Source organism: Muntiacus reevesi, chromosome 9 (genome assembly GCF_963930625.1).
Source record: "Muntiacus reevesi chromosome 9, mMunRee1.1, whole genome shotgun sequence".
NCBI lineage: Eukaryota > Metazoa > Chordata > Mammalia > Artiodactyla > Cervidae > Muntiacus > Muntiacus reevesi.
Window position 1 is genome coordinate 26,030,793 of NC_089257.1, and position 12,075 is coordinate 26,042,867.

General features: G+C 39.3%; 1 protein-coding gene across 11 annotated transcripts in view; it reads right to left on the reverse strand.

Moving 5' to 3' along the window:
- Positions 1 to 12,075, reverse strand: part of CD44 (CD44 molecule (IN blood group)) — an 89,511-nt gene that overhangs the window by 25,118 nt on the left and 52,318 nt on the right. For 3 of the 11 annotated variants that reach the window (XM_065944212.1, XM_065944213.1, XM_065944215.1), the window contains exon 6: positions 7,850 to 7,975. The exons of 2 other annotated variants lie outside the window; for them this stretch is intronic. In XM_065944212.1, coding sequence (XP_065800284.1) covers positions 7,850 to 7,975 — 126 coding nt within the window. Of the gene's footprint in view, positions 1 to 215; positions 354 to 1,813; positions 1,943 to 5,010; positions 5,128 to 5,609; positions 5,724 to 7,849; positions 7,976 to 12,075 lie in introns of all 11 variants that reach the window. 6 more of the 11 variants (XM_065944207.1, XM_065944206.1, XM_065944209.1 and 3 more) reach the window with 5 other exon arrangements.

Here is a 12,075-nt window from a genome sequence, read left to right on the forward strand (position 1 = left end):
ATCCTTCTTTACTCTCCTGCCAAATTCTCCACTCTTGCCCAGGACTTCAGATTCAGATGTATATGCATATCAGTCTTACTAAGAAAACTAATTTTGGAAGAAAGAAAGTTTTTCAGGAAAGCAGACTGGTCTAAAGCCAAAGGGATACTTCTAGGAAAATAGCCATTTGGTGGCTTTCTAAGGCATAATATATAAAAGAGCTCAGAGATTATTACCCATCCTTCCTTTTGTTTGATGACCTCGCCCCATTGGATGCGAGACTGGGTCGAAGAAGTAAGTCCAGGAACTGTCCTCTTGGCTCTGCGTTGTCACTCTTTGATGTGGATGGCTGACATGCGTTGAGGCTGTTGTGACTATGCAGTTTAAGTAATTATCAAAGTGTTAGTTGACATCTGGCCAGGGATACACTGATTTTTTTTTAAAGACTATATTCTCTACTCAAGACAACGAAACCGTCTTCTGGGTCTAGAGGGCCGGGAAGTTGCGTAAATGCAGAATGTTTTAGCAGGTACAGTTTCATTCATGCTCATTTCCCCTAGCAATCAGCATGTGAAGTAGAGGATGCAAAGGCATTAATTAATACCTTCTCTAGTGGGTAGATGAGAAGTTATAGATAAAGTAAAGATGGAGGAGAAACAGTTCTTCACCTACACCGTGTTGCCACCATCCCTGGAAGGAGGAAGTGCAGGAGTCCGAACACTTGAGATCATTCCTAGACAACCACATCCTGGTGAAATGCACGTGAGGCCAGTAGTGATGTAGAGAAGGAGTCAGGTAACAGCTTCCCCACCCCCCAGAGAGACAGGAAAGTCAATGCCATTCATCTCAAAAGCATGAATGGACTCCGTTAGAAGCATTACCACCAACAATGAGATTTATGGCACAAGTGGCGTAAGAATGCAGCACGTGCTTTGGCTTCATTCTGAGCCAGTGAAGACGCAGAGGTAGAAAAGATGACAATAGTGGCCCGCTGGCAACAACCACACCATACAGCCAGTCACTGAATCCACCACTCTGCCAGCTATGAATTCAGAAGCTGCCACACACAGGAAGAAAATCATGCGTTATATCCTATATTGCAAATGAAAACACAGGAATATTTCTCATGGTTATCAAGTAAGGATATGGAATTCACATTCTTTTACAAGATAGGATGCATTTCAAGGCTTCTGTCACACATGCATAGGAGCTGGCAGAGTGAAGCTATCAGGCAACGCTTAGAAATGACAAGAGATAACAAGATTTGACTCCAATCTCCCCACACAGTTCAAGTATAGAGGCAGTTTTTTTTTTCTTTTTAATTTAAGAAGAAACGATTGCATATTCAAGGAGAAATCTCCAAATAAACATGACAAAGGGCCAAATGACACCAGACAGGTGTTTGTGTCAAAATGTCTGGTTCCATTTCTTCAACTACTGAGGTTTTTCTAACCAAAAGCCTTCTAACAAGTCCAGTATTCTATAGAACTGTGTTATAAAGCCTGGACCCACATCATGGAGAAGATTCCCTTACAAAAGAAAAGGTAGTATTTTACACAATCAGAGTCTCTTCTACAGCCTCCCCAAGGGATGCCCACATTAGATCCGAAAGCGACACATGCGAGGACATATTCTATGGGTCTCTTTCTGTGCCTGTATCCATTTCTGTTCAGGGGATTTATTATGAGCACTTCAGGGTTGGCTCCGTGTTGACTGCATGGTCATTGATCAAGGGACTGTAACATCTTGTGACAATCCTTTCCAATTCTTCTTGTTCACTGTCCTCAATGCCTGGAATTTAACACCCAAGTCTGCCTGTGAAACCGTGCATTACCAGTTGTCCCTGCTGTTGAGTGAGAGTCTTCTTTTGGCGTTTGGGGATATTCCCCAGGCCTTCCATCCTCAAACCACTGCTCTTTCTGGATAGCTGTTTCTTCTGCTGCACTAGGAGTGGGTGCCTGGGCTGCGAGAAGAATGTCAGTGGTGAGCTGTGACACCTTCCTTACCGACACATAGCTCTCTACCTTAAACACGCATACAGGTGGGACAGGAGGCAGAAAGGGACAGTAAGAGAGAGAGAGACCACTGTAACTCTGAAAGGGATATTAGAAATCAGAGGGCCTTTAGTCTTTAGTCTAAATCCTTTATTCTATCACGTGAGAAAACTGGGGCCCAAAGAAGTTGTGGCTTGCTCAAAATCACATAGCCAGATCAGCACAAAGTTATAACTAGATCACAGTCTATGAACTCCTAGTACCAATCTTATTTTACTAGGGTTTATGGCCTCACATACCCTGTCTGAAAGAACTGTTCATTCAAAAAATTAACCTCTTGTCTTCAGTGATTTGAGGGGGAGGAGTATATTATATAATAATCTATGATGAGATCAGCCTAGTAGGAAGCCTTCTCAAACAGTGGTCACATGACTCAACATCTCACACACTGGAAATGTACCAGCAGTGCATTTGCCCAGCATGAAAGATGTTGGGAATGGTTGAGATGCTATTCCACTGACATACTACGAGGTTACATCTATGGAGCATCTAAAATTGTCAAAATCATGTTTTAACAAATTTAATTCAGTGGAAGAAAACTCTTCTAGCCAATGTTTGACATTATCTAAAACCTCTCTAACCAGTGTTTGGCATTATAAGAGTGTATAGCAGGCTTAAAATTTCAAGCATTCAATGTTGTAATTGTCTAGTTTTAAAAAGGACAAAATGAATGAAATAAAATTGTATCAGGGTGCCTTTGGGAAGAATCAGAAAGCCATTGACATTTTCATCCACTGTGACTAACACTGAAGTTCTGTTCATCAAGAAAATCAGAGTTAAATACTGTACATCAACTATACCTCAATAAAAAAAAGAAAAAGAGACTGTATAAACTTGCCAAGCTGAAGTACAGTTTGCAACTTGTAAAACTAGTTTATTTCATTATTTTAGAAAATAACGTGTGTGACTTGACAACACCAAAGACATTTAAAAAAATAAAACTTACTGCCTTCATTTTACCCTTGCATTGGCCAAAACATTCCTGAAGTTAACTGGTTATCCAGAGGGAGGGGAAAAAAATAAAAATCTTAAGTTTTACCTCCCCTGATTAAATCACTACCTCCTGACAAAAAATGAAGTTAGAAACAACACTGGATGTAATTACCAAAAAAAAAAAAAAAAACAAAACAAAACAAAAAAAGAAAATTTAACCCAAATATAGACTGCTTAAAGTCAAAAAGAAAAGAAAAGGAAAAAAATGCACACACTATTCTATACTCTTTCTACCACTATCTTTATAAACACAATGATCCTTTAAATAGCCAGTAACCCTCTGTTGTCTTCAATATATGGGTTAGCAGACTATAGGATTTCCATTGCAAATACAAAAATTGACTCTCTTCTAGAAGCTGCAGATGTTTTTTTGATAAAGCCTAGAAATCGACAGCCAGAATCACTTGATGTTTCGCAAGTACCCATAAAAGAATCTCTGAAGCAGCTGCCACTTTCTGTTAGGTTTTGTTAATGTCCTGTTTTTCAGCTACCCTCCAGTAATTATGACCCTCCCCCACTACTTTCTGACAATAGGCTCATTAATTCCCAGCCTCTTATATAGTTTTCTGCTTTTTAGGTACAAACTGTCTTAAAATTTTCTAAAATAAACTATTAGGACCCAAAGGGACTGGTACAGAATCCCATTCTGAAGAAATTTCTGTTTCTTATTTCTGTTTCATGTCTCTTAGTTCTGTTTCTTATTTCTGTTTTATGTCTTTTATTTCTGTTTCTTATTTCATTAGACTCTTTGTTAACTCAGCCCATAATCCTCATGCGTATATAAAATCTACTGTGGTCAGTAATGAGATGCAGGCCTGTTGGGTGTATTCAGTACAATGCTCTGTGCTGTGTTTAGTAGCTTCCAACTCTTGCCGACCCCATGGACCGTAGCCCGCCAGGCTCCTCTGTCCATGGGGATTCTCCAGGCAAGAATATAGGAGTACTGGAGTGGGTTGCCATTTCCTTCTTCAGGGAATCTTTCCAACTCAGGAATCGAACCCAGGTCTCCCGAATTGTGGGTAGATTCTTTACTGTCTGAGCTACCTGGGAAGGTCACAATGCTCAGGATGTAATGATCTATTCAGTCCTAGCTGATGCGTGAAAGTTTATTTTGTTGTCTGAAGACATTTTCAAACCATGGATTCCCAAACTCCTTTGGCTTTTAGTGATTGTTTCTTATATTTTTTTGCTTTTGGAGTGCTCAAGGCTATAAGAACCATGGTTGAACCATAATTTCTATAATGCTATGAGCTGTTATCCTAAATTAAAGCTTCTTTTATACCAAATATCATAGACATCTCTGAGAGAGAGACAAAAAAAGAAGAGAACACACTTACTTCTTTTTTTGTCCTATCCTCATAGGCCCGTAGAAAGACTTGAAATTGCTTTAGGAAACCTGAGATGTTTGCACATAAGTAAAAATAACAGCATCAAAGCCTTCCCCCAAATTACCCTGAGCTTAAAAACAGAAAAAGAACAGTCAAGGAATTCAAATATAGTCCATCTAAGTGTCTTTCCTCCCAAGAGTACAAGGGAGGTATTTCTACAATGGGGTGAGAAACAGAATGTGAAAAAGAAGCTGGGTTTATCAAAGATCTTTACAGAAAACAGAGTTCCAAAGATCCTTGCATTTGTCACATTTTCTTTCCATATGCCATGACTAAGCACCAAAAGAATACACTCTCCTTCAGACATTTCTGTAAAAACACGCAAACTACCCAAATGGAACCTCTGGGAATCTTTAACACAAAAAAACATATCTTAGATATTTTTTAACATTTTGGCCTTTTGGGCAACTTGACAAGGTAGTGTTTTTAATTCCAATTTCTAAGAAACCATGTGCAGATTTGGCAGCTTTTTATGTTCTGGGAATAAAAGAAATTACTGTGTGGAGACAGAAGACGTAGCCAATGTCTTTTCCCTACCCTCTGGAGTGACTTCGCTACTCAACTAAACCAGAACTGCTGACTGCCATCCTTCTTACTTGTGCTTGTAGAATGCGGGGTCTCCTCTTCATCATGATACCCTTGGTGACTGAGAGAAGAGTGTGGTTCCTGGGTCCAGCTTTCTCCATAAGCACTGGTGCTACTTCTGTGCACATCTGTCATGATGATGGTTATATACACTGTGACTTTTTATCAACCGGTTTTTGACGGTTCTGTTTTTTCTTTTTTCTTTTCATTAAAGTACATGTCATCTAATGGTTCAATGCCTAAGTAGTACCTCTGAGCATCAACTCTTAATACTTTTGCGCGACTTCACTAATCTCTCCCAAGAGAAAACCAATGTGCATAGAATTTCTTCATGATTACCTGTTATGCCACTATGACCACTTTGTCAAGGGCAACACCACAAACCATTTCAACATGTTCAATTTTATAATGAAGCAACGTAAAATATCTTATGCCCAGATGATATAATTGACAAACAACTCAAGTTGAATGGAGTATCCTCGTGAAAGTTCACGAAGAATTTGTGATGAGATATTAACTAAATTTTCCCACTGTGTCCTGATGATTGACATTTGCAGCACCAAAGACTTTGAGGGGAAAAAGAAATCTTTAAGTATGTATAACCCATTACCAGTCATCCTTGTGGCTGTCTGAAGTGATGCTTCTGGATTCGAATGGTCTGGGTTCCTTTGGATCCAATTCTGGTTCTGTTGTGGGTGGGTAAAAACCCATGGTGTGGTTGAAACTGTGACAATGATGATTCAAGTAATTAGGAGAACGTTATTTCTTGAGCCTTCACCATTTGTTTTGTACATTTCTCCCTTCTGTAGTTTATAGAGTTCTTTATCTATACCAGGCTGTATAGATGGTTGAGTAGAAATGAAGGGACAGCAGAGAGTGACTTCAGCTTGACTCAGCCATACTGTGAAGCATCTCAGTGTCCTTCTCATTCTGTTAGAGAACACGTGGAGGTCAGAACATGAGATCTTCTGGAGAAAGCAGCCAAAGAAGCTGCAGCAGGAGGAAGGACAGCTTTGAAAACACCAGCCACCGAGGAGAACCAAAAATGTCAATGCTTTGCGCATCCATGCTGTCTGTAACAACCCTCTGCACTTGAAAGGAATCTCTAACACTGACAGGTGTGCTTACATGTAGACGCTTGAAGGTTATGCCACGATGACCACTTTACTTCGTTAGTAGCATTATGGGGAAAGAAACACCCTGAGCAGCCACAGCTTTCCTACTGATGATTCAAAGGAAGAATATCTACACAGAACAGCCACGTGATGAGCTATGTATTTCTGAATATTTATCAAACACCTCAGAAATTCTCATCAAATACAGAGCATTTCATGAGCAAGCCATTCATAGCCAATGAAAAGAAAACCAAGATGCGTACATTCAGTAGGAAAAACCATAAGTAACCAACCACCTTTGCAGCAGCTCCCCTAAAATTAAAAGAAGCAGACATCCACCACCGCCCTGAGACTGTCACCCCCAAACATGACAGGGCTGGAAGAAGAGATGCACATGACCGAAGAATTATGACAAAAGCAGAATCAACGTCTTTTGGAAAGGTTATTTGCAAATCCATCCTAACTCTTTTGAACTTTATTTTGATACCCAAATAATACAAAACTCTTTTCAGAATGATAATACTATTGGATTCTATTTCACAAGTTAATAAAATCAGGTAAACTCATTAACTACATTCTCATTTAGTATGAAAAACTGGCAGTTATCATACACCAATAGAAGGAAGTGGGCGTCCTGCTCAAATAAGTGCATGGGTGCCAAGAAGAAAAGTGAGCTGAAATGGAAAAATATGCCACAGAGATGAAACAATATGAAGGGACGTTTCCCCCTGGAGCCTGAGCATACAATTTATTTTCAGGTTGATCTGTTTGGCTTGCCATTCAAGAGGGTTTAGTTTCTCAAGTATCAAGACCACATCTTTCTCGATGACCAACCTAGAAGATATGGTTATATCCTGAACCCAACAGACAGTATAATGGTAAAGCTCCAGGGTTTTGAGGGTATTTGGTTTTCTTTCTGAAGTTACTAAAGAGAGTTCCCTTGTTAGCTTCTAAGCTCTGCAGGGGTGTCCAGCTAAGGAATACAGCTTCGACATAAAGCATATAGTTCACCTCAAGTATTTGTTGTACTGATGTCATATACTCAAATGCCTTCAGGTCTAAGCTATGCTTTTGGACCCCTTCCTCCTGGGATGCTATACTTTTGGGGATGAAGCTCTCAGGTTCAAATAGGACAGACTGGACTTTGGTGACCTGAGAGAGCTCATTTAGCACCCCAAAGGCACATCTTCTCTTTAAAAAAAAAAAAGGCAGAGCTGTGATGGAGTCAGTTTCAGGAATCTCATCTCATTCAGCAGTATCTTGAACAGGTAAGTATAGGAAACTCAGTTATCTGGCAGAGTATTAGACCAATTTTTGATTTTTTAAAGGAACTTTCAGCTCAATTTCCATCTCTATTCTCAAAAAAGTTTTATAACTGTCACAAACTTGGATACTGTGAAGCAATGGCTTCACTATTTGTCTTTAATAATTGGCACTGTTATGTTATAGCTCAGCTTTAACACATAAATACACAAAACAGGAAGAATCTACATGAGGAATTAAGAATTTTATAAAAGATTTTCCCCATGTCTTCTCCAAGGATATTTTGGCTTTCATTAAAAAAAATCAATTTCTTCCTTCATAATCTCATCAAGGCATAATTGACTAATCTGTGATCACAGGCTTATGCTCATTTCTCATATTAACTACTTCCCAAGAAAGATACTATTGGGCATCACTCAGATTAAGCGATAAGCCTGGCACAGATGGTTTTATAGGAATTGATTATTCTTACTGGTGCTGGAGATAAAATCTTCATCATCATCAATTCCTGATCCAGAATAACTGGGGTGTCTGTCTCTTTCATCTTCATTTTCTTCAGTTGGCTCCCAGCCTGCTGAGATGATACTTGAATCCGTACCTGTTGTGGTGACTTGCGTTAGTAGCTGAGCTGAATGTCACGTGACCCATTTCACAAAGGGAGAAAAACAGGCACAGAATGTATATCAAATTCCCAAGATTATAAGAAAGAAGTGAGAGATTTGACTTCTAAACTCCAAATTGTTATATTCCGGTCTCAAGCTAATGTATAGATCTAAAGACAACGGGGTATGATCTTTACAATGGAATACTCTTTTCAAGGAAGTTAAAAGAATAAATATAGACATAACCTCACCATAGAAGTAAAAGAGAAAAAGGCCGATAAACTCCCCCCATGCTTTCAGATGCATTTATTATTAAACATACGCCATGAAAGCTAGGCTGTTAAGAATACAATAAAAGTTTCACACGAGCCTATTTGTTTTGTTAAGCCACCTTCAGTAATACCTTGGACTCTAAACCCAAGTCAATCATTTCTAAAAATACCTCAGTTGTATTCACAATTTGCTATTCATCCAGCTATTACGTTTGATCTTCTCTAGCATTTGATTACTGTAACTCTGAACGCAAATGAAAGCTACACTACAATTCTCAACATTATTTTAGCTTACAACCAGAAAACTGATGAGAAGCCCTCACTCTGCAACCAAAAGTAGCCCCCGCTTGCTGCACCTAGAGAAAGCCTGTGTGAAACAAGGAAGGCTCAGTGCAGCTAAATAGATAAATACATAAATAAAAATAAAAAGGTGATAACCGGAACTATCCACCAATGAGCCTTTACAGAAAATATTCTATCCCCCACCATCAGAAAGATCATTTTTCAGAGAAATTGTGCATAAGATTAGACGATTAGAAATGTTGACTGAACAAGACATTGATCCTTTCCACATATGACGCTGATGCTGGGAAAGACTCGGGGCAGAAGGAGAGGAGGGCGTCAGAGGATGAGATGGCTGGATGGCAGCATCAGTGCGATGGACATGAACTGGGGCAAACTCTGGGAGATGGTGAGGGGCAGGGGGACCTGGTGTGCTGCAGTCCATGGGCTCGCAAAGAGTCAGACACGACTGGGCAACCGAACAACAACCACCTGTAACAGTCCATGATTCTGAAATCCAGCTCTTCAGAGTTCCAGTCCTTCACCTTCTACCCTCTATCTTGGTCAACCAATATCATCCTCTAAGAATTCAGGGTGTGATACGTCTGCCCACAGTCTCAGAGACATGGCCCCGACAATATCAGACACATGGCGGAAGGACAGCAGAGGCGAAAGCCTGAAAGAGATGCTATTCCACTTTTCTCCAGTCAGAGTCCAAATTCCCAAACGGCGTTGCCCGTGGTTGCTTGTACATCAACACCAGATTTTGCAAAGCAGAACTGAACATTTTGAGACTCAGTTTCTGAAAATAGAATAATCAATCAGGAAAGACAAACTGAAGTGACCCAATGATCTCACTAACAAGACTAGAAGCCAGAGTCTTGATTGGAAACTTCCAAAGACTGCCATTTCTGTAGCCAAGATGTGTGTCAGAAGAATAGTAGAAAACAGTGCTACGTGCTAAGTCACTTCAGTAGTGTCCAACTCTTTGCGACCCTGTGGACTGTAACACAACAAGCTCCTCTCTCCATGGGATTTCCCAGGCAAGAATATTGGACTGGGTTGCCATTTCCTTCCCCAGGGGATCTTCCCAACCCAGAGGTGGAACCCACATCTCTTACATAAGTCTCCAGCAATGGCAGGCATGCTCTTTACCACTAGTGCCAGAAAATAGTATATACAAAAACTGAGAAAAGTTCAAGCAGAGAGGCTGAAACCATCATTAAATCCCCAAATAAAAAAAGTAAGGCGAATTAGACTTCTTTTTTCTAGCTATCAAGAAAGCCCAGAAGTGGCCCGAGGAGAAGTACTGACAAGACCTTTCCCTTCACAACATTTGTCTGATGAAGATAAACCTTATAAACATTTTAAAAATACCATTTAAAAAATTCTGCAGTCAATCTCTCCCCCACCCTTCCAACATTATCTAATCACTATTATATGCAATCATAATATAATATTAGTACTATTTTCCTTATAGGAATATTTGTCAAAATAAAAAGTACAGTCTACTTTGTCTTATAAGCTAAGCAAATATAAAAGATCTTTTTTTATAACTCTTCTTCTGAATTAAAAAAGTTCTAATTATTTTGAAATATGGTCATATCCTCCATCAATGAAAGTTAGTAAATGAAGATATGCTAACAATATCCCATTGTTACAGACTTGGAATCCTTTCCCACAAAAACTCTTATGTCAAAACACTTTATAGCTACTTAGAATGAATAGTCAAACATCCAGGGAGTTTGTCAGATGCCTAGATTTTGACATCAAGCACAGGTTACTTCCTACACTTTACAGTTAAGGTAGCACATGTCCAAACAATTGTCCAGGGCTTACACTTTCCATCTGTAAATCAGTATTTTCCTCTGTTATTATTATTGGCTGTGTTAATTAGATCAGTGGAAACTAGGAGTATGCGTTTTCTAATAGACTTTAAGAGGACGTGTTCTGAATGAATCTCTTAATTAAAGATCTGAAGGAAAAATAATTCTGATTCTAGGTGCATGTTGCCAGAAGGAAACCAAGCAAGATGTTGAGTAAAATCCAGTCATGTCCCCAGATTCACTGGCCTCTCTATTAAGCGAAATGGTGCCAGATTCTGTTCTCCCTAAGGATGGTGACACAGCATCAATAGGAAATTTTGACATGATAATGGGGTCCTTTCCCTTAATACTGAAAGGCTTGGCATTCAAGACAACAGAGAAGCAAGAGCCATAACAGTTTACCTGTCACTGCTGTTGTCTGATCCTGAGTCTTAGGCTGTGAATTACCAAACCAAGACCACATCCAATTACATGGCTCCTGAGCTGCTGCATGGCGGTGTGAGTACAAAGTTGAAGAAACCGGATCAATTATGAAAACATCATTTATTCGGGGGTCTCTCCAGAAAAACTTTACTCCCAACTCCTATCTATATAAAATGTATGCATATATTATAGAATGAAGATTAGAGAAGATTGAGGCCTGATTTTATCTTTCCAGGCTCCCCAAATCTCTTAGAATCTTAGGACAACATCAGAAATGCAAATTCAGTATGCTTATCCATACAGTGTTACTCATTCTTCAAACTAAGCCCCCTGAATACAGGCTCAGAACAAAAATCAAGTAGCAACTTGATAACCCATGATGGAAAAGAGATTTTATACCTACTTGATTAGGTGACCCAGCCATGAACTAGAAGTCTTCTATGTAGCATTTCATAAAGTTGCTTTCATTCATTTATTTTTGGAGTATCTTTAGAGGTGCTTGCTTGTATCTTTTGGATCTTTCTGTCATTTTACCTGAGGAAGCTTGTAATGACATCTAGCATTTCCAAGTTCCGCCCACATTCATTAATCTCAAGTTTTATACTTGAGCAGGAACTTTGCAAAAGGTGTATATTCCAAGTGCTGAAATCAGATAAAGACTTCTCAAGAATCCATCTATCACTTTCTGTCACTTTTAATTCTCATACAGAGTGTGTTTTCAGAAAGGAAACAAAAACTTCCCAAGTTAGAGAAATTCTGGATTCTATTCAAATTAGAGGAAGGATAATTGCCATTTTGCAATTTTGAAATCTCCCCCTTGATTCTCAAGTTGGACTTGAGTCCAGACTGTTTCCCTGAAGAATGGCAAAAATCATCAGGATAAACCTCTAAGCCAGCTGAGATTTTTAAAAACCATTTTGAGTCATATGCCTCTTTGAAAATCTAATATGAGTTACGGCTGTTCTCCTTAAAAAAGGGAGACTATACATACATGTTTTCAAAGTTTTGCATAATTTTTTCTGGTGGCTCTTGAATACCTTACGGCTTATCATTGAGCCTACTGGAAGCCCATGAACTCTAGGTTAAAAGCTGTAACTCTATACACATTCAATGTCAACTCCTTACACAATATGCTCTGTGAAACAAAGGACACATATGCATAAATGGGACTAGACAGATAGGAGCCAATTTCATGCCGGATGCCCCAGCTAAACCTGGGTTTCCTCCTGGAAAACCTGCAGGTAACCCATTCTTACCTCAGAAACTTTATTAAAGATATAGAACTCTGGCCAC